The 23,922-nt window shown below is 45.6% G+C and overlaps 1 protein-coding gene across 2 annotated transcripts in view; it reads right to left on the reverse strand.

The window, feature by feature from the left end:
- The window catches only part of GPSM2 (G protein signaling modulator 2), a 397,434-nt gene that overhangs the window by 20,183 nt on the left and 353,329 nt on the right, over nt 1–23,922 (reverse strand). For both annotated transcript variants that reach the window (XM_069232396.1, XM_069232397.1), the window contains one exon: nt 10,290–10,507. In XM_069232396.1, the coding sequence (XP_069088497.1) occupies nt 10,290–10,507 (218 nt within the window). The remainder of the gene's footprint in view (nt 1–10,289; nt 10,508–23,922) is intronic.

The raw sequence follows: 23,922 nt of genomic DNA on the forward strand, positions 1-23,922 counted from the left end.
GGCTCGACGGTCTCGGAGTGTTTTTCGGGACCGGAACGCACGACAGGCCTCGCAGGTGTCTTCGCTGTGCTCAGGTGACAGGCACAGGTTGCAGACCAAGTGTTGGTCTGTGTAGGGGTATTTATTGTGGCATTTGGGGCAGAAACGAAACGGGGTCCGTTCCATCGGCGTTCTTCAGCACGAGGTCGGGCCGACCAGGCCCCGACGGAGGATCGAAAAACTACCCCGAAGGGCACCGGAGCTCTTCGATCTTCGAAGCGGTGTGGAATCTAAGTACGCCGATCCCGAACGCAACAATACCGACGAAAATCTTCCGAAATTAGCTAATTTTCCGTTCCGAAACTCGGAGCGACAGGAACACGTCCGAACCCGATGGCGGAAAAAAAACAATCGAAGATGGAGTCGACGCCCATGCGCAATGGAGACAAAAGGAGGAGTCACTCGGTCCCGTGACTCGAAAGACTTCTTCGAAGAAAAACAACTTGTAACACTCCGGCCCAACACCAGATGGCGAGCTATTGCAGAACATGCGTATCTACAGCGACAGATGCCATCGAACACACTATTTTCCCATATTTATAGGGCAAAAAGCTTGAGTAATTACACCAACAGCCAAGGTCTTACCACTGCATTCCCACAATTATAAAAATGGAAATGCTGCATCTCATGTGTGAGTGGGCTTAAAGCACGTCGCAGGGACAGACCAAAACTGTTACAATGTAAAGACCTCATTGACACCATATAGACTTCACATGCTTAAAATTCTGACAGTTTCCTTCTGTGGGTGATAGGCTAAAACAAACTAACAGGGCACCACTCTTATCTTGAACCATGTGCGAACACTGAGTGGTAGGAATTTTGTGGATTCCAGCAGATCCCGGAACTTTGCCTCAAAGAAATGAGAGTAAGACCTTTAGCCAAGGTTTGAGGTTTGCAGGATATTCTGGGTAAGGAAATGTTATGGGATTCATACACGTCACACCACCCTAGAGTTCACTATATGTCCAGTTTTCTTAAATGTCTCGGATTGGAAGGTTTCCCTGGGTGGTGGCAACCCATGGTCAAAATTCTGCACGTACCCACATCACCAAAATGGGACTCTCTTCACCGTGAAAATTCAATGTCCAGATTTTGCGTTTTTCAGAGGCTTTCTGATGAGACTGTAATTCACACTTATCATGCAGGTGGAAGACAATGCCTTTTTTTCTTGCAACAGGTTCTTCTACTGCAGCAGGAATGTAATCTTCAGAGGATAATGGCTGATTGGTCCCTCTTCCTTTCAGTGGCTTCAACTGGCCAAGAAAAGATATATGGTGGTAATGGTGCTGGGCAGAGCGCTACAAAAAGGGCAACTGAACAAAATGGAAGCAGCAGAGCCTTGCAAATGACTTATAAGATTCTGACTACCCCCTTTACAATGGGCTCACTGCTTTTAGGATTATTCTTCCAGTCTTTGGCTTTCATATGCATGGGTTTCAAAAAAAGTGCTGCTTGAAAAATGAGGATTTATAATTTTCCAAATCACATCAGGCTTAAAGGCTTTCGACCACTGCCATAATCTTTTGCACACTAAAATGATATGGCTATAGTGGCATGCAAACAAAACTTGCGATGTCTGCCACTGCACTTATGATCTGATTATATACTGTAAGGCCTTCATTCAGCACCCACATGAAGTCAGTTTAAATTTGGAGGAGGTTACACCAAAATCCCCATCATGTGCCATACAGGGATGAAACATATCTATTTAGGAGCACAGTGTAACATGCAGCCTTCTTAACTATAAAAATTGTACCAGCTACTCCCTCAAGCAGAGTCTAAATTCGACTCCCTTTAATACAAGCAATGATGCTAGTTATCGCTTCCTTACTAGAAACGTGATAGAATCCACTTAGAATCAGCCCTGATGAACAAGAGGCCCAATCCTGCAGGAGAACTTTTTTGTAAGGAGGGGACTTACTTATTTTGTTGTGGTTTATCTAAGGAAATTTGCATTGGGGGCTCAATCAAACCTGTGCTGAAATGCACCAAAGGAACATAAATTCTAAAAACAAATACCAAAGGTCAGGAGTGATGGATTTTAAAATGGATGTTCAAGTTTCACAAATCATTTGCCTCTGCTGTCTGAAAAGTGGCAATGCCCCCCACTAGTGAAATTTATGAATGGTGCATCAATGGGAAAGGCACGACTTTCTTGCTGTTGAAGATTAAGAGACAGTAGAGTAGTTTTCCTTCTAGGGCAAGTCTTCTGTGTTGCAGGCTTTGGAGAAAACTTTATTTTGTTTATTTCTTATTGAGTGACAGCAGATAAGAGGACATTTCTCAAATGGCCTCTAAGAGAAGCTAAGGTCCAAATATACACAGAAGTCCTCAGTGACATATCTCTTGAAGTTGTGTGTCTATATAACATTGTTCTCCTCAATATCCAGCAATCTGATGAAAAATACTGCAAATATGCTAATGTTATATACCCCAATGGTTAACAGTCAGAGAGTCTTGGATTCTTCAATAATGAAAATGTCACTTACCAAGTGTACATCTGTTCGTGGCATCAGTCGCTGAGATTCACATGGTCTGCATAGCTCGCCATCTGGTGTTGGGTCGGAGTGTTACAAGTTGTTTTTCTTCGAAGAAGTGTTTTTGAGTCACTGGACCGAGTGGCTCCTCCTTCTGTGCTCATTGCGCATGGGCGTCGACTCCATCTTCGATTGTTTTCCCCGCAGAGGGTGAGGTAGGAGTTGTACTATAGTAATAGTGCCCGCGCAATGAAATGTGTAAGTATGTACCTATTAAAGGTTTAAATAATATATATACAAATGTACAAAATTGAAGGTAACTTCTGAACTGCTACAGGCTTCCGGGGAGGTGGGTGGGCCCATGTGAATCTCAGCGACTGATGCCACGAACAGATGTACACTGGGTAAGTGACATTTTCAGTTCGATGGCATCTGTCGCTGTAGATACACATGGTCTGCACAGACTAGTAAGCAGTTATTTCCCCATAAGCGGTGGTTTAGCCTGTAGGAGTAGAAGTTGTCTGAAATAGAGTTCTTAATACAGCTTGACCTACTGCAGCTTGTTGTGCGGATAGCACATCTATACAGTAGTGTTTGGTGAATGTGTGAGGCGTAGACCATGTGGCTGCCTTACATATTTCATGCATTGGGATGTTTCCTAAAAAGGCCATTGAAGCACCTTTTTTCCTTGTTGAATGTGCCCTGGGAGTAATGGGCAGTTGTCTTTTTGCTTTAAGGTAGCAGATTTGGATGCATTTAACAATCCATCTGGCTATACCTTGTTTTGATATTGGGTTACCTGCATGAGGTTTTTGGAATGCAATAAATAGCTGTTTAGTCTTTCTGATGTTCTTTGTTCTGTCAATGTAGTACATTAATGCTCTTTTGACATCTAGTGTATGTAGTGCTCTTTCAGCCACAGAATCTGGCTGTGGGAAAAAAACTGGTAGTTCTACCGTTTGATTTAGATGGAACGGTGAAATAACTTTTGGTAAAAATTTTGGATTAGGTCGTAGGACGACCTTATTTTTATGTATTTGTATAAAAGGTTCCTGTGTTGTGAACGCTTGAATTTCACTTACTCTTCTCAGAGATGTAATGGCGATGAGAAAGGTAACTTTCCAGGTTAGGAATTGTATTCCGCAAGAGTGCATGGGTTCGAAAGGTGGGCCCATGAGTCTTGTTAGGACCACGTTTAGGTTCCATGAAGGAACAAGTGGTGTTCTTGGTGGTATAATTCTTTTAAGACCTTCTATGAATGCTTTGATGACTGGTATCCTATACAAGGAAGTTGAATAGGTAGTCTGCAAGTATGCAGATATTGCTGCAAGGTGTATTTTAATAGAAGAGAAGGCTAGCTTTGCTTTTTGTAAATGGAGCAAGTAATTTACTATATGTTTTGGAGTTGCGTCTAGTGGTTGTATCTGATTATGATGGCAGTAACAAACAAATCTTTTCCACTTACTTGCGTAGCAGTGTCTAGTGGATGGCCTTCTGGCCTGCTTTATGACCTCCATACACTCTTGGCTAAGTTGTAAGTGTCCGAATTCTAGGATTTCAGGAGCCAGATTGATAGATTCAGCGATGCTGGATCTGGGTGTCTGATCTGTTGGTTGTGTTGCGTTAACAGATCTGGTTTGTTCGGCAGTTTGATGTGGGGTACTACAGAAAGATCTAGCAGTGTTGTGTACCAGGGTTGTCTTGCCCACGTTGGTGCTATTAAAATGAGTTTGAGTTTGTTTTGACTCAATTTGTTTACTAGATAAGGGAGGAGAGGGAGAGGAGGAAAAGCGTAAGCAAATATTCCTGACCAGTTCATCCATAGGGCATTGCCTTGGGATTGCTTGTGTGGGTATCTGGACGCGAAGTTTTGGCATTTTGCGTTCTCTTTTGCTGCAAACAAGTCTATTTGAGGTGTTCCCCAGAGTGTGAAGTAGGTGTTCAGAATTTGTGGGTGGATTTCCCATTCGTGGACCTGCTGGTGATCTCGAGAGAGATTGTCTGCCAGTTGATTCTGGATCCCTGGAATAAGTTGTGCTATGAGGCGAATTTGATGGTGGATTGCCCACTTCCATATGTCTTGAGCTAATAAGCTTAACTGCGTTGAATGTGTTCCTCCTTGTTTGTTTAGATAATACATCGTTGTCATGTTGTCTGTTTTGACAAGGATGTATTTGTGGGTTATGATTGGTTGGAAAGCTTTTAGTGCTTGAAAAACTGCTAATAATTCTAGATGATTTATATGCAGTTTTGTTTGATGTATGTTCCATTGTCCTCTTATGGTGTGTTGATTGAGATGTGCTCCCCACCCTGTCATGGAAGCATCTGTTGTTATTACGTACTGTGGCACTGGGTCTTGGAAAGGCCGCCCTTTGTTTAAATTTATACTGTTCCACCATAGAAGCGAGAGGTAAGTTTGGCGGTCTATTAACACCAGATCTAGAAGGTGACCCTGTGCTTGAGACCACTGTGAGGCTAGGCACTGTTGTAAGGGCCTCATGTGCAGTCTTGCGTTTGGGACAATGGCTATGCATGAGGACATCATGCCTAGGAGCTGTAGTATTGTTCTTGCTTGTATTGTTTGATTTGGGGACATGTGTTGAATGACTCTGTTGAAATTGTGAATTCTTTGTGGAGTTGGCGTTGCTACTCCTTTTGTTGTGTCTATTATGGCTCCTAGATATTGCTGTACTTTGCTTGGCTGAACGTTGGATTTTGCAAAGTTGACGGTGAACCCTAGTTTGTAGAGGGTTTGTATGACTTGATTTGTGTGGTTTGAGCATTGTGTGAGCGAACTGGTTTTGATTAGCCAGTCGTCTAGATACGGGAATACATGTATTTGCTGCCTTCTGATGTGTGCAGCGACTACTGCTAGGCATTTTGTGAATACCCTTGGAGCGGTTGTTAAACCGAAAGGCAATACTTTGAATTGGTAATGTATTCCTTTGAATACAAACCTTAGATATTTTCTGTGTGATTGATGTATTGGTATATGGAAATATGCGTCTTTGAGGTCTAGGGTTGTCATGTAGTTGTGTTTTTTGAGCAATGGTAACACTTCTTGTAGTGTGACCATGTGAAAGTGGTCTGATTTGATGAATGTGTTTACTACTCTGAGGTCTAGAATTGGTCTCAGTGTTTTGTCCTTTTTTGGTATCAAGAAGTACAGTGAATAAACTCCTGTGTTTATTTGTGTACTTGGTACTAATTCTATTGCATTTTTTTGCAGTAGTGCTTGAACTTCTATCTCTAGAAGCTGTGAATGGTGTTTTGATAAATTTTGTGATTTTGGTGGTATGTCTGGAGGGAATTGCAGGAATTCTATGCAATAACCATGTTGGATAATTGCTAGAACCCATGTGTCTGTAGTTATTTCCTCCCATGCTTCGTAATATTGACCTATCCTTCCCCCCACTGGTGTTGTGTGGGGGGGGGTGAGTGACGTGTGACTCACTGCTTGTTGGTAGTGGTTTTGGGGCTTTGAAATCTTCCTCTATTCCTAGGGAATTGCCCTCCTCTATACTGGCCCCGAAAACCTCCCCTGTACTGTCCCTGGTAGGTGGACGGTGCGGACTGTGAGGTACTGGCTTGTGTGGCCTGACCCCGAAACCCTCCTCTAAAAGGTGTTTTGCGGAAGGTGGTATAAGATCCTCTGCTCTGCGGGGAGTAGAGTGCGCCCATGGCCTTGGCAGTGTCAGTGTCCTTTTTGAGCTTTTCTATGGCTGTGTCGACCTCAGGACCGAACAGAAGTTTTTTGTTTACTGGCATGTTAAGTACTGCCTGCTGAATTTCTGGCTTGAATCCAGACGTTCTGAGCCATGCGTGCCTACGGATGGTAACCGACGTATTAATGGTCCTTGCGGCTGTGTCTGCTGCATCCATAGAGGAGCGTATTTGATTGTTGGAAATGTTTTGACCCTCTTCAACAACCTGTTTTGCTCTTTTTTGTAGATCTTTTGGGAGATGTTCAATGAGATGCTGCATCTCATCCCAGTGGGCTCTGTCGTATCGCGCTAGCAGCGCTTGTGAGTTTGCGATGCACCACTGGTTTGCTGCCTGGACAGTGACCCTCTTCCCGGCTGCATCGAACTTTCTGCTTTCTTTATCTGGGGGAGGTGCATCCCCAGAAGTGTGTGAATTTGCCCGTTTTCTGGCAGCCCCTACCACCACAGAATCTGGTGGCAGCTGAGAGGTGATGAATACAGGGTCCGTAGGAGGCGCCTTATACTTTTTGTCCACTCTAGGCGTTACTGCCCTACTTTTATCTGGCTCCTTGAAGATCTCTTTTGCATGGCGTAGCATGCCTGGGAGCATAGGCAGGCTTTGGTAGGAGCTGTGGGTGGAGGAGAGGGTGTTAAATAAAAAGTCATCCTCTACTTGTTCAGAGTGTAGTTCCACATTATGGAACTGAGCTGCTCTAGCCACCACTTGTGAATAGGCTGTGCTGTCCTCAGGTGGTGATGGCCTAGTTGGGTATGTGTCTGGGCTGTTATCAGACACTGGTGCATCGTACAAGTCCCACGCGTCATGATCTTGGTCGTCGTGGCTCATGGCGGTGTGAGCTGGCGAATGTGACGGGGTGTAAGTTGGCGAAGCCGGAGTTACAGGTGGAGGCGAGGGAGGAGGTGTTACAGTCTTTGCTGTTTGTTGCTGAGGAGCCTCTCGTGCTACAAACTGAAGTGTTCTCTTTCTTTTGACAGGTGGAAGGGTACTGATCTTCCCTGTCCCCTGCTGCATAAAGATACGCTTTTGCATGTGATCCACTTCAGTGGATTGCAGTTCCTGTTCGAATCTGTGTCTTTTCATTTGTGAAGACATAGAAAGTTCTTCAGTATAGGAGCCTGAAACTGGGTCTGTTGGTGCTTTTTTCGGCTCCGAAAACCCTGTTGTTTGTTTTTTCGGCTCCGAGGTAACCTTCCTCTTCTTTTGTTCCGAAAAATCTTGGCCTCTATGGTCTTCGGCGCCACTGTCTCGGCGTCGATCCGTGTCGACACCGAACTCTCGGTGTCGATGCTTCTGTTTAGCACTCTCTCGGTCCCGAGGAGGCTGCGTGCCGGTGTCTCGACCGGAGTCGGACGATCTCGACACTGAATGGGCCTTTTTCGGTGCCGATTGTTGGTCACCGTGAAGTTGGGTGGAGCCATGGCCGGTTGGCAGTGGCGTCCCCTGGGCCTTTTTGCCTTTTTTAATTTCTGATCTCGACGTCTTACTCACAGTTTTTGTATTGTCGAGTTCGTCGGAGTCTGAATCCTGGATGGAAAAGGATTCTTCCTGTTCCTCTTCTGTCTCGAACTGTCGATGCTCCTTTGGTGTGGACACCATCTGCAGTCTTCTCGCTCGACGGTCGCGCAGAGTTTTTCGGGACCGGAACGCCCGACAGGCCTCACAGGATTCTTCGCTGTGCTCGGGTGACAGGCACAGGTTACAGACCGAGTGTTGGTCCGTATAGGGATATTTGTTGTGGCATTCAGGGCAGATTCGAAACGGGGTCCGTTCCATCGGCGTTGTTCTCCACGCGGTCGGGCCGACTAGGCCCCGACGGTGTGCCGAAATCTACCCCGAAGGGCACCGAAGCGCTTCGATGTTCAATGCGTTGTCGTCTGTGTTTATCTCGAACCGGATCGCAACGATACCGTCGAAAATCTTCCGTTTTCAGCTATCTCTCCGTTCCGAAACTCGGAGCGACAGGAACACGTCCGAACCCGATGGCGGAAAGAAAACAATCGAAGATGGAGTCGACGCCCATGCGCAATGAGCACAGAAGGAGGAGCCACTCGGTCCAGTGACTCGAAAACACTTCTTCGAAGAAAAACAACTTGTAACACTCCGACCCAACACCAGATGGCGAGCTATGCAGACCATGTGTATCTACAGCGACAGATGCCATCGAACTTAATATTATGATTAGTGTTAATAGCAGAAATACCTAGAAGGCAAGAGAGGTGTTAAAATTAAAAGGTAGCTTTAGAAAACAATGAGGTTGAAGCTGTGGCTCTTCTGGATTTTCCTGTAGCTAAAATAACATTTGTATTCAAACAGGCATCCATGATGGAGAAATTCAACTCAGAATTACACAATTTGGTCAATACCTAAGTCCACACCACAGCTTCGAGAAACGATCCCTGACATAAGAATGAATACCCTCAAAGGTATTGTATCCTTTATGGTTTATGTCCTACAAGTCCTGCAGGGATGTGTAGAAAAGTGATGGCAGCATGTGCCTCTGCAAAGAGCGGCACCTGAAACTGCTAGCTGACCTGCATATCACAAACAGGTATAACAACGGCCTCAAAATGGAAATCAATTAGGGGTGTTCCGATACTTTAGGATTCAGCGTTGATATATGGATAGGCCAAACTGTAAATAACTAACAAAATACGTTTTAATTAGAGCTTTGAATCTTTGGTTATGATCAAGTGGGATCATATAGCATGAGTTTTTTGAAAGCCAAAGAAACACATTTATCATCAAACTATCAAATGCAGCATGTAAATGTCACTTAGATGAAGCTATTCTATAAACACACAGAATGGCTGAAGTGGTAAACCAAAAGCAGACAGGGCCATTACGAGTACGTACACACTGCATAGAAGAACCGGCACCAAAGATATTTTGTGCACATATGTTTATACCTTTGTGTGATTGCGAGGATGTGTCAAGGGAGCATCTAAGTGTCTCAATAAATCATGATTCTAGCAAACTGGATGAGGGAGAAATGTGCTCAGCATGCTGAACTTAATTTAAGTCTTGATTTGTGTTGGTGACAATGCTGGAAAATTCAATGTAAGTATCTTTAAAAGTTATGCATGATTCCATGGGAAAATGTTTCACAGAACACCAGTTCTGAGATACTATTTAACCTAAACTGTTTAATAATTTTTTTCCAGAAGAATGGCTTTTACCAATTAGTGAAAACCAATTCACAAAATGCTTCCCCCCCCATAATTTCCTCTTACATGCTTTTCAATATAAAAATGCAACTGATATAGAAAAATTGATTTTTGTTTGGATTTAACTTCAAGGAACGAAAAATCCATGTGCTCATCACTTCCTACCGCTCCTACATCGTGCCGCTTGGTGACATTTTAGGTTTTTTTAAATTGCTATTGCAAGACTAGATCCCCATTCACAAAAGCTTTTTCTATCCCCTACATTCATCTTCCCACTCTTCCATGCTCCTCCTTTTTTCAGCTGATCCACAGCCTCACCCTCCTTCAACTTTTTTTTTTTTTACAATCAATTTATATTTCCCCTTGTCTATGCCTCCCCTGTATAACCTTTTAATTTGTGGGTCCTGTTTGGTTACCTTCATTCTTCCGCTTACTTTTTTTCCATGCCTTGCTTGCCACTACTCAGTCTCCTTCACATTTTCCCCAACTTTATTACTAAAACTAGGTTATATACCTGGAATTTGCTATAGAGTACAAATTTGTTTCATTTTAGAACATTTTTTAAACAAATAAAACCACTTTTTACTGTTTATCAGGGGTTTTCTATTATTTTCAACCAAACTGTCTTTTTATTAATTTGTTTTTACACTTAAATGGGTTTCAATCATTAGCTTTTTCTTAGTACTAGGTTTCCAATATTTTAATGTTTCTATGTATTTGCACATAAAAATATACACAGGTAGCTGACAGTAGGGCAGGCAGGTCGGCAAGTGTGTAGTTATGATTATTTCCCTAATTTTTGAATTCCTTGTCAAGATGTGATATTCATTAACAACGTCAGTGAAACTGAAGGAAAGTGCTTTTAACAAGAAATAAGACATACCTGACATTTTATTAACATATCAAAGAAAGTATCATCTGGCTCCTTGTTGTCACTCGCTATTAAATGACCAAGCACCGATTGGCTGTTGGGCTGATTGAAGCGTAGCCCTGGTAAATTACCAAAACTGGCTCTCTGATCATCTAGTCGTCGGCTTTGTGAGCTGGCAAGAAGATCCAAAAATTCATCCGTGTGTGGTGAAACAACAGATGCAGAATGAGCTGCAAGTAGCAGGAAAAAAAGCAACAACTCAGATGGAATGCAATGACTAAATGTAATATTCAGATATTTTCTTATTAAATAACTCACAAAGTGAAGGAAAACATTAAAATGTTGGTTAAACAACACTTGAAAAAATTACGAATCAGGTGCCAAAGAGAGGAGTTAAAAATCAAGAAAGGATTTCCTTGCAGGTATCTCCAATTGTTTTTAAAAACTCAAGCAATCATTGTTAAAGTTACTCAAGTATAATTAACACGTTATTTACCTTTAGTAAGACTTTCTAGTAGACACCATTAAACCAGATTCCCCACCTTCTGAATATCCTACAGCTATTGCGAACTCGCACAGTCTATGGCACAGGGTTATACATAGAAGTCACCCCTGCGAGCGGACTTCAGTTTTTCCTTGAACTCCTCCAGACCCTCAGACACACATTAAGATGCGACAGATTGAAAAAAATGAGTCTGCCAAATATAACTTGTGACCTTTTTACAACCCTAGAAGTCAACTCGGCAGAATGTGGCAGCATTGAGGACTCTGCAGTCACAGTATCAACAGCAAAGTGTGCTATCGCAGTAAGTTACTTATTTTTCTGATGGGTACATTTAAGCCCAGATTTACCACCTTCCCTAAACATAGCATACAAATCCCAAAAGATGAAGGGGCTGAGGTGTGGAATTACACCAGAAAACCCTGTATGATCTAGTGGTGAAATGGCACTGCCTACGACTTGACTGCTGAGACAGCAATGACTAGCGTAGATGTGTAAAGTACGCCTTGTGCAGCAGCCTGGAAGACGTTCCACAGGAACACTTTTTGCCAATGCCATCCTCACAGCCTTGGCTCTAGGATACATTTGGGCCAGGGTATAGCATGTTTTTACACAAAGGGATATCCATCTCAACAGGGGTCGCTTCTAGAAGCCTTCCCCTTCTTACCACCTGCAAAGCTAATAAGTTGATCATCCACCCGGTGCTCATTTGTGTGTGCGCTGTAAAAGCTAAGCTGTTTTTTGGGACCAGACAGTGAAGTATCTCCTCTTCACAGGGGAGCACAAAGTGAAAGGGCAACACCATCTTTGACAGAAAGGAAGCAGGAGTTCGCAATACTAATTTGTCTGGCAAGAAGGTGGGATAGGGAGGCTGCACTGATAGCACCCGTAACTCACTGGTATGGCATGAAAAAGTAACTACAAACAGAAATACTGTCCAAACGGTCAGCAATCTCAGAAAACAACTGTGTGTCGGCTCAAAGGTCACCCACTTTAAGAATGGGAGCACCATATTATGGCTCATTTGAGGCATAATAAGGGATGCAGGGGTAAACAAGCATGAGGGAAACGTGCACTCTTAAAAATGGTATCACAACTAGTGACTTGAACAACGAAGTTTGGTCATGCACATACAGACAGGCTGAAAGAGCTGACGAATAACCTTTGAAATTGCCTACCACAAAGCCTGAATGGGTTAAAGATATAACAAATAAAAAGTATCTGATAGCTTGATTTGGAGAGGGTGAACTTGACAGTCTCGATATCAGGCTAGAAACTTCGCTTCATGACCAGAATAAGTTGATTTGGAGATGAGTGTCTAGCCACAAGAATACCATACGCTACTTTAGCAGCTAAGTCAATATGTTCACCCTGTATGCATAGAGGGGTAGAATGTGGCTATTCGGGTGCAGGACCCTACACTAATTCCGAGACCAGAGGTCCTCCAAAAAAGGTAACTGAATCAGGGGGCAAATTCTCAGCAGGACCAATGTGTAACTAGTAGGATGCAGTTCGATCTTCGTTGGAAACCAAAGATGAAGAGGCATATGTGGGAAGATGTACAGGAGAATGGTGTGTCACTGCCAGCAGAATACATCTTGCAGGGGGCCTCTTGGTCAACACACTAGTGTGCAATAATCAAGGCACTGAGCATACCTAGAGTCAAAAGATGTAGCCAAGGCATGCCACACCGGGGCTCCACTCAGGTGGCAGGCAACAGGCCAAGAAAGTGTTCTGAAGAGAGTGCCTGGGTGTACCACATTTATGCCTGTCACCACCTAGTGGGTGTGGGAACAAGGGACACTCCCTAGCCAATGGGGTAAAAGATCCAATCTGTATGTTTATTGAATATCGTCATCCAAGTGACATCTACATGCTACATTTGATAGTTTTATGCTAAATATGTGTTGCATTGGCTTTCACAAAACTCATGGTATATGATACCACTTGATCATAGCCGTTTGGCCTATCTACATATCGACACTAAATTATCGGAACACCCCTAATTCTTTTCCATTTCGGGGCTGTTGTTCTGCCTATTTGTCATATGTAGGTCAGCTAGCAGTTTCAGGTGCCGCTCTTTGCAGCTGCATATGCTGCCATCACTTTTCCACACATCACTTCAGGACTTGTAGGGCATAAACCTTAAAGGGTACAGTGCCTTTGAGGGCATTCATTCTGACGCTAGAGATCATTTCTTGAAGCTGTAGTGTGGACTTAGGTACCAGAGAACTTGTTTCCTAATCTCAACTTCCTTAGTACACCAAATTTCATAATTCTGAGTTGAATTCTCCATCATGGATACCTGTTTGAACACAAATGTTATCTCAGCTACAGGAAATCCATAAGAGCCACAGCCTCCACCTCATTGTCAACGCAACCTACTTTTTCAGTAGTTCCTGTTTTCTGTACTGCAAATAGGTTGAAATGCTGTGACGTTTTCAAGATTGCAAAAGTACTCAACCACACTAAACTCGGACTCTGAAAGCTGGGGTTATGAGTGGGGACTGTGCTATGGTAATCCCAGTGTCCTCCTACAACTGACACTAAAATCCAATTTGGAGCAGGTACTGTGCCACAACAAACCACAAGACAGAAGTCTGGCAGGACAAAAGTAGGGTCCTTCAACAACCAGACAGGGGATCCACATCCTGTTCTTCCCCTTTCAAGTGTGTTTCAAATGTTGCCTGTGGCTCAACAGATCTTTCAAACAGTATTTGAAAGCATGGTGTTATCGGATGCCTATAGTCCCCACTCCGAATAGTCTGGAATTCAGAGGAGTCATCTCTGCTCATTTAGGCCCTATTTTTTGCTCCTAAGAGGCATTTCACACCTATTAAAGGCTGAGCATAGGATTTTTCTAACCAAGTGAACTCTCCTGCTTATCAGTCTTTGGTTTCATGGAGTTTTGTTCCATTAAAGACAACCCTTCTGAAGGGCTTATTGGTCGAAGGCCACCCTGAGCATAACCTAGTATAACACCTAGAATCAGAGTAACACACCTTCTCCTGGCACCAGTCCTGGGCTTCAGCCATGTAGCAATTGGCCTTCTGCTCCTTTATGTATTTGGCATGCATGCATCCGGACTTCTCATTTCAGGGGGTGGGGTCCGATACTGGCATTGCTTGCCCACAACAGGGTCAATTTTAAAGCCTGAAAGCTCTTAAGGGAACAATGAACTATAAAGAATGCACAATTAGAACGTTTAAACTGCAAAGTTCTGTAGAAGAGCGACTTCAGTGCCGGAAAGGGCATTGTGGATCCTATAGAGGTGCCACCCCACTGCACTGACGTCAATTTCTTTTCATGACTATCCACACCAGAAGTGCAGAGCCATGAATAAGACGGACTACTGGTGCGTCAAAACTCAGGCCCTGAAAGGAGTTTCTGTTCCCTAGAAATCAGTTCATAAGGCGTGGAGAATGGGTGGGTTGGTAAGGAATCTTCAACTAGAATATATTATAAGGCATACCAAAGGTAAGTAACTTGTTCATCTGACAGACTTCTAGTTGCAGATCCCTTACCTTTGAATAGATAACCAAGCAATACAATCCCTGGAGGTGGGTCTGCTAACCAAGATCACACTAGAAAGTCCTGCAGGACCGAAAGGGCAAGGTACCCGTCCTTACGGACCTGACCGTCCATGCAGTAGTGTTTGGTAAATGTATGCACAGATACCCACGCTGCCGCCTGACAGATATCAAGGACTGGAACTCCGCATGCTAACACGGTGGTCAGAGCTGTAGCTCGAGTAGAATGAGCACACAAGCCCTCAGAGGGTTGCTTTTAAGCCAGTGCATAACATATATTAATGTATAGAATGACCCATGTGGAGATTGTCTGCTTCTGCACTGCCCGACCTTTCTTCGCACCATAAGAGTTGATCATCCACTCGGGACTCTTTTTTATGATCATTGTAGAACGCAAATGCTCTTTTTGCTTCCAGGTGGTGGAGTGTCTCCTCCTCTCTAGGAGGATGGGGTGGTGGTGTAAAAAGTAGGCACATTTATGGATTGGCCTACATGAAACGGTGTAACCAATTTTGGCAGAAAAAAAGAGACCCCAGTGTGAAACACCACTTTGTCAGGGTAGATGGAAAGGTATGGCGTCTTAGGTGACCGCACCTGCAGCAGATGTAATGGCCACATGGAAGGCTTTTTTTGTGTGAGAAGCCGGAGAGGACAATTGTGGAAAGGCTTGAAAGGAGCGCACATCAGAAAGGTAAAAAAACAAACAAATTCAACTCCCATTAGAGCATTACGAATGGTAATGGAGGAAACATGTGGAAGACCTTTAATGAACCTAAGTAAATAAGGGGATTTAAAGAAAGAAGGTTGATCAGGCAACCTCAAAAAATCAAAAAGTGCAGAGAAATCATCTTTAAGAGTGCCATTAGCAGAGCCCTGATGGGCCAAAGAAAATATAAACAACAGAACCTCAGAGAGAGGAACACAAATGGGGTCAACAGACTTGTCTGTGCACCATGCCACAAATTTCTTCCAACAACAGAAATATACCATTTTGGTGGAGGGACACCTGGCTGGCAAGGTAACGTTACAGACTTAGGGTGGAAAAAAGCTGTCAACTGCTGCCGCTCAATCTCCATGCGAGAAGGTGGAGAGTGGACAGGTACGGGTGTAGAACCCTCCCCTCCTGCTGCAACAGAAGATCCCCGCCGAAGGAGCAGTCTAATCCGAGGATCAATGGACATTCTCAGCAGGTCGGGATACTAGACTCAGTGCCCAGTCTGGAGCCACAAGGGATTACTTGGTCCGGTCGCTCTTGTTCTTCTTGAGAACTCTGGGCAGAAGTGATACAGGCAGAAAGGCAAAGGAGGCCTGAGTTCCACTTGAGATAAAAAGCGCCTCCAAGCGACTGCCGCCTTGGAAACTCCAACGTGCAAAACTGCTGACACTGCGTGTTCTCTGCAGAAGCGGACAGAACTAACAGAGGCTCTACCCACTGCTGAGAGACCTTGCACCACCTCCAGATGGAGACGCCATTCATGAGCTGCTAGACATTTTAGGCTGAGTTTGTCTGCTCTGGAGTTCAGTGAGCCCACCAGATGCTGAACCACCACGAATATGCCCTGTTGTTCCAACCACGTCCAGAGGCTGTTGCAGTACCACATGGCAGTGGTGTTGTCCATTTACCATGTTCCCCTTGCCAGAGGGAAGAAATGCCTTCAATGCTAGCCTGTTTGCACAGAGCTGCAACAGGTTGATGTGGAGTCCGGACTCTGCTGGAGACCAGATGCCTACCTGTCTCCACCTGTCACAGATGGAAGTTCCATCCCAGGAGTGACTCATCTATCACTATTGTTTGATCTGGTTGGGGAAGGGAGAGAGATCTGCCTATTACCCAACTGCGATTCCTTAACCCCGGATGCTGCACCCACTGGAACTTCAGGTCCCTCTGCAGAGCCCGTTTATGACATCTGGCATGTGTCACTAGCAGGATGCAGGAACCTATGAGTCCCAGCAGTCTCAGAGTCATTCTCACAGAAATCCAGAATGGAGGCTGAAACATCGGTATCATAGCCTGAATATCCTTGAATTGGCACTCAGGAGAATATGCCCGAATTTGCACTGTGCCCAGAAGCTCTGATAAAAGGACGCGTCTAAGAGGGATCAAGTGTGACTTTGCCATATTTATAGTGAACCCCAGCAAATGCAGGAGGTCCGCCGTAGACTTGAGATATGAGACGACAGCCTGGGGCGAGTCTGTCTTCGATAGCCAGTCGTCAAGATGGGGGAAGACTGAAATCCCTGATCCACGCAGATAAGCTGCCACCACTGCCATCACCTTGGTGAAAACCTGAGGGGCGCTGGTAAGGTCAAAGAGGAGCACAGTGAACTGAGAGTGCTCATGCCCCACCCTGAACCACAAGTAACATCTGTGGGCAGGCAGGACAGGAGTAAGAAAACAAGCATCCTGCACGTCCAATGCTACCATAGAGTCTCCTGGGTCCAGGGCAGATAAAACCTGAGGCAGAGTGAGCATTTTGAGGAGGAGATTGAGGGATCAAAGGTCTAGGACAGGGTGGAGACCCTTGTCCTTTTTGGGCACCAGAAAGTAGCAGTAATAGCAACCACTACCTAATTCTGGCAGGGACCCTCTATATGACTCCCTTGGCCAAGAGAGCCATAACGTCCTCGATGATAAGGGATAACATCATCCTTGTCATCTGATCGTATGATGGTGGCATGAATGGAGGGGTAATCTCGAAAGGCAAGGAGTAGCCCCTTCGGACTACCTGCAAAACCCACCTGTCTGATGTGATGGATTGCCAGTGGAGCAGGTGATGGTGAATCCTGCCTCCGTCTAATCCTCAGTGGGCAGTCAGACTAGGAAGGCTTAGAGGCTGCTGCTGAGGGAAGTAGGGGGGTTGACTGGCCAGACGGCTTTCTTCCAGATCCACAAGGTCAAGGTATCCCACGTCTTTGGCCCACGCAGAGGTTGGACACGGTGGCTGGCCAGGAATGGATATGATTGGAGGCCCCTTCCATAGCCACGAAGGGCAGACTGGGGGGGACGAGGGGCTGTTGCGAGGCCCAAGGTCCTGGCCGAAACACAAGAGTCATTGAAGAGCTTAAGTGCGGAGTCTGCCTCTTCTCCAAAGAGATAGGTGCCATTATGGGGCATGCCCATCAAAGAAGCCTGGACATCAGCTGAAAAGCCAGAAGTCATCAACCAGGTGTGCGGCCTCGGGGCCACTGTCGACGAAACCGCTCTGCCCACTGAGTTGGTATGTCCAGTTCACAACGGATAGTGAACTTTGCTGAATCTCTCCCATCTACAGCTGCCATACAGAATACAGACCAGGCCTACTCTGTGACTTGTGGCAGCACTTTCAGGTGGGAATAACAGCCCAAAAGGCATGCGATGTTCACAGACCACAATGCTAGTCAAGTGTATCCAACCTTTTGGATTCACTATCCAGGGGTGCAGAAGGCAACACACTTTGTGAAGTGGAGGCTCCAAGACCTCCGCTGCACTTCTCACCATCACTGAGTAGGAGTAGGAAGTCCCCTCCTCCGTAGCCATGGTGGAAGGGGAAAGCATGCCAGTATCTGGAGACTATCCAGTCTGCTGGCCTCACCCAAGTCTGTACGCCAGTCCACAGGGTCTTCGAGCTTGTACTGTAAAAGGGTCCAGCGACCTCTCTCATTCCTCGCCACAACCTAGTCCATATATAAGGGGCTCAGGATCAAACACAGGGGGCAAGGCTCCTGCTGGCGTCTGAGTCATCGTCATACGACACTCCTCCAGCTCTTGTCGGAGTCTGCAATGAGGATGGGGAATGCGCCGCCCGTGGATGGCGCCGGGGGCATCGGGGAAGTTCGGGTGGTTCAACATACACCGGGTCCTAATCCAGGATGGAATCCATGGCTGCCACCCGGCACCGAGGCCAAATCCGTAGGTGCGGAACATGTAGGGGCCCCCTTCTGACTCTGCAGGGCCCGAAAGCACTCCAGCAGAGTCAGGCTGCTCAAAAATGAGCCCTATTACCTCAAAAAACTCTCTCACTTTGGAAGGGGTTGCTCCGGCTCCCAGAAACTCGGGGAGCGCGGAGTTGGCACAGGCTCCTCGGAACGAGGATTAGAACGTTGACGCACTCTCGTCAGCTGATGGATGAGAAGTCAAAGAATGCTTTGACTTCTTGCTCTTCTTCTTGTGCTTCGACTTACCCACGGCATTGGAGTGGGATGAACACAATAGAGGACTCCATGGCCTCTTCCAGAACCTTCCTCTTCACTTGCGCAGAGTCGTGCATCGGGTCGTCATCAGCTTCAAGGACAGCTCCCTCAAAGCCTTTGGATGCATGGTCCAACAATTGGGGCACAACTTCAGGTTGTGGTCACACTCCAGGCATAGACACATGAGGTGGGGATCCGTCAGACATCGCCTGATGACATGACCCGTAGGGCTTAAACCCGGCCTTCCTTGATGACATCCTTGACGCACAAGGAGCAGAAAACTCAAAAAATCTTCGACAAAAAGTCTTGAAAAGAAAGGCAGTCAAAAAGTAACTGAAGGGGAGCTCTCTTCGGATCAGCACTATCTGGTGTGGAGAGAAAAGAACTGACCACATGTCGGGTGGTGCCTATTTAAGGACATTTCCGGCGCAGACAACAGTGACGGCGAACGCAGAGCTGATCAACACCACCTAACTGTGTGCAGGGGTACTGCTCAGAAAATTCTCCAGATCAAGCAGACGCCTGTGGAAATTCATAGGTAAGGAATCTGCAACTAGAAGTCTATCAGATAAAGGTGGTACAGGGTGGTTGCAATGAAAGTGCCTGCCATTTAATCTCCCTACTTATAGTTTATAGATTTGAGTGGAGGACCCTGCCCTCTTGCTGAAGCGGCACCCGATTAGAAGACAGATGTGAATGCTCATGCACCAGGTACCACTTCTCCTGGTCCAATCAAGAGCAACTAGGATAACCTGGGCCTGGTTGTTCTAGACATTCTTCAGATTTTGGGAGAGGAGATGAAGAGGTGGGAAGATGTATAGCAATCCTGTGTTTCATTCCATGCAGAATGTGTTTCCTAAACATTGTTGTTGCATATCTACAATGTGCAAAATGTCTGACAGTGCCCTGCTAGGTTATTTGCAATCAAACAAATGTCTAGTGCTCCAACTACCTCCAGAGATGAATACCCTCCTCGTATAGGACCCAGGACTTCATTCTGCCCTGGCTGTTGCAATGCCGTATGACAGTGAAGACCTGCACCAGCTAACCTTGATAAACAGCAGCAAAGCCTTCTGAGCCAGACAAGTGGCTCACAGCTCCAGCAGACTAATGTGAAGCTGGCCAGTCGCCAGAGACCATAGTCGTCTGATCTCCACCTTTCCAAATGAACAATGAAACCCAGAAGTGACACATCCGTCACCACTGTCACAACTTGGTGGGGAAGGCAAAGGGGCCTGCCACTGAACCAATACTGTTCAAAATGTCCCAATTGCAAATCACAAGCAGTCTCCTCAGAGGCCTGGATGGTGTCGGTAAGGGTCCACTGGAATTTCAATATCCGCTGCACAGCATACATGTGCCACCTGCAAAAGTTGACTAGGAGGATGTATGAGAAGCCTCAAAGCTGGTCTGACAGTGATCCAAGATTAAACCTTAAATATCAGAATCACAGCCCAAACGTCCCAGAGTCCTTGCTGGGGAGTAAAATCCCTGAACTCCACTTTGTACAGGATCGCGCTAATGGAAGCCTTTGCAAAAGAATCTGGTGAGACTTCAAGTTGTTTATAGTGAACTCCAACAATGTCATGAGTTGTTTGTTGTTCAGAAATTGTTCACATCAGAGTGCAGGGAACAGGCCTTCAGCAGTCAGTTGTCAAGGTACGGGGATAAAGGTAATCCCAGCCTCCTAAGGTGGGCAGCGACCACCACGACAATTTTTTGATAACACCCAAGGGAAACTGGTGTGGCTAAAGGGAAGTACAGGAAACAAAAAATGCCCCTGGCCCACCTAGAACTGCAGAGAATGCCTGTGGGTCTGCAAAATGGGCGTATGAAAGTGTGTGTTCTGTGAATTCAAAGACTTCATCCACTTGCCTTGATGCAGAACAGACAGGTTCTGAGCCAGTATGGACATTATGAATTTGCCTTTCTGTACAGAGGCATTTAGAGGTCAAAGGTTCAGGACAGGCTTGGGTCCCTGTCCTTTTTCTTGATGGTTCCCCAGGAGAGCAACTGGTGCACAGGACGACAGATGCTATTCTGAAATTAATTCTGGTATGGAAGGAACAGTGGGCAGGGAGGAGAGAAAAGGTAGGACATAGCCATTTTGAAGAACTTGTAAGACTTATCTGTCATATGAGACAAATCACCAACCTGGGAGGAAAGGTTGAATCCTCCACCCCCACACCAATTTGGCGTGCACCACTAAAGGCACACTAAAACAGTTAATTGTCTTTTGTAGCAGGGCAGGAGGAACCAGATGATTGTGCCCCTGATGGACTGCACACTGCCTGCTAGACCCATGCCCACATCAACGACTGTGAAAGGACTGAGGCTACTGCTGCATCACTGCCTGGGAAGGCAGTGTCTGTCTATAAGCCAGTCGTCTCTAATAACATGAACACATCCAGAACTGACGTAGAAACAGTTTGGGAAGGGTGAACAGCACCAACGGACGTACTGTAGCTCTGCCTTCTCTCTGAGGAGGCAGAACCCATCAAAGGGTAAGTCCTTTAGAGGGGCCTGTACATTGTAGTGAATCCTAGTTTGTTTTAATGGGATAACAGGAGTTAGCTTAGCCTTTGGCTTGCAGACTCGTGCCCCCGTCACCTAGTAACTTTTAACCTATTTAGCTGGCTCTGTCTTAGCCATTTAATTATTTATTTCTTCTAAGATGGCTGCCTTGTTTATAGTTAGGCCACTAGTTCTGATTTGCATTATCAGGGCCACCACGTTAAGGCGTCAAGATCAAGTGACAAAGACAAACAAACAGTAGGTGTTCACACTTAGGGACTTTCCCTCTCCATGCTTTCGAGGGAATTGTTTATATTAATTGCAGCCCCAAACATGCCTGTTATCTATTGCTTGGGAACACACCTACGTCAGGGGTCCAAGTAGATCTGTATAAACACATCACACTTTAGACAGATAATCAGAGGGATTCCGACCAGAGGGCATCACCACCATCGCTGATATCGATGCTGCACATCGTCTTGACGCTGACTCAGTCTTCATGTCCCTGCGGAGTCTGAGATAGCGACCTCATTCCAAGGTAACGAGGGTTGGGGGCTCCTCTCATGGACATGGCATTGGCAGATTAGGTTTAACATACCCATCTCTCCTTTAGGTAGGAGGTTAGGCCTATCATGATAGGGTATTAGGACATATTAAACACTTTGTTTTTTCATGTTATTGCAAGATGGGGGGTCTTCGTAATAATGACTCTTGTCTTTACAATTCTGTTTCTTGCACTGTTCCTTATCCTAATCATTGCAGCCCATGCAACTTATTGCAGATTGCAGTTGTGTTAAATAAAAACCACTGAAACTCTACTGCATCTTCGTGATTGCCTGTGTTTGGATGAGACATGATGTATCTGTGAGAAAGGGGTAATCTCCGTTTAAGGACGACACTCCCTGAGATGTCATACTTTCGAGTCCACGTGTAAAGGCTGCCACAAATCACCTTTTACTGTCTGGGTTTTTGGTGAGGTGCTGCTAGTGAGCGGGAAGGGTTAGGACGACCACTGCGACTTGTTGTAGGATAGGCATAGTCGCCTACAAACATAATTACTGTCATACTTAAACCAGCACTCTTGCCTAGAGCAAGAGTCCAAACTACTACAACATCACAAGAGAATCCAGTGGGTTTCATCTACGCTTGGCTGTGAAGGGCAATACATGTACGGACTGCCCTGCCTAAGCAATCTCTGATATCCAGGTTTGTGCAGATTACATAATAGGCTGTGTCATGCCCTTTATGTATCGTCTGGGCCAAAGAAGCCCCAAGTTATTCTGGGACAATTGGCATAATCACTCTGGCCATTTCCCAGAGTGCATGTCTTTAGCAGCCCAGAAGACAAATTGAATTCATGGACTGTCGCACTACACTGGTGGAAGCAAACATGACTTGCAAAAAGCATTGGTCCTCTAGGATTCCCTAATCCAGAGATGAGGTTGAGAAAGAGTTTATATTTAAATTACGGGTCTAGGCATGCACAATAAGGTTCTCTGGAGTAGGGTGCATGGTGTGAAAATACGGGTCACCACAGGCTGTTCTATAACACCTGGCCACCAGCCTATTCAGGTGAGCACGAAAAAGGTTTCGACCAAGTAGCAATCAGAGTATCTCTGAGGGCATCATTGAAAGGAAATAAGGCACTGATGCTGCTGACCCAGGACGCAGAATTGTTGTCAGCATTTGATTCTGTCTCAATGGAGGATAGCAATAAATCTAGAGTGTCCACTGACCTCCCAAACATCACTGTAGATTAGGCACTCTCTTCCACTGGTAGCCCAAGTGGCAAATCGAGATCTTGTCTCAGGAGAGGCATCAATCTCACTTTCATTCTGTAAATAAAAGTATAAGGCATTATCAGTAAAGCAAGGGGGTAAGCAAGCCATCACCATTATGATCAACATAATTTTGGGGTACACCGTGCTCTGGCATAGGATCAGAGTTCGAGCCAAAAGGATAATGGAGCCTCTTGTTGGTAGCTTCATAATGGCAGAGGCACAGGGTTAGAGTTGAGCTGCAAGACAACTTGTTTCACTGTTGTAATTTTGTGGCACAACATTGATGGCCTCGAGCTGATGTCGGTTCAGGGTCCGATAATGGCAGTGGCACAGAATCAACTTCTGGAATTGGTGTGTGGGTGGCAGGAACTGTCATGGATCTCAGGGCCGGTGTAGAATTCTGTACTGGCGTTGGTATACCGCATGTAAGTAGTACAAGGAACCAGCCTGAAAGAGAACCCCAGCAGCATTCCGACTAGAGTACCCTGTGGCTCGATGGTACTAGAAGGCACACTGGAGGGAGCCAGAAGTGCTTTAAGGTCTCTTTGAAGGCATCAATTTGCTGCAAGGTCGACAACAGCCCTGAAAAATAAGGGAGCAGTGAGACCAACAGAGAAATCTGTTCTGTGGTCGGAGACCTGTGAGTCAGTCTGACACTGTGAAGCCTTGTGCCTTGTCTTAGGAGTCAGAGAGGCGAGATGGGATTGAGTACAGTTTCACTTTCTTGTTCCTGCATTTGTACTTTGACTTACCTGAGGAATTCGACTGTGATGCTGAATAGTCATGACAGCAGACTTGGGACACAGTTCGGGCCAGTGGCTAGGAGTGAGAGCAGGGACCAAGGCAGAGGCCGCACAACTTCTTGTTTTCCTCATTCACCTCCTCTTCTCACCTTCAAGTGCATGAAGGCACACTTATCAAGGGACTTAGAGTCATGTCATGAACATAGACACTAAATACACATCTTGCGAAGATCCGTGACCAACAACTACATCCTGTGGCATGTGGCAGTTTTGGCATGGCTGAAACCAGTTGGATTTGGTGGGGACATTATCCCCTTAGCACACTGTGAGATTGTTTGGGAAGTGGTTGGAAATCTCCCAAAATTAGTAGTGGAGCTCCAGATTGTCATTGCATGTGCAGAAGAA

Source organism: Pleurodeles waltl, chromosome 4_2 (genome assembly GCF_031143425.1).
Source record: "Pleurodeles waltl isolate 20211129_DDA chromosome 4_2, aPleWal1.hap1.20221129, whole genome shotgun sequence".
Taxonomy (NCBI): Eukaryota; Metazoa; Chordata; class Amphibia; order Caudata; family Salamandridae; genus Pleurodeles; species Pleurodeles waltl.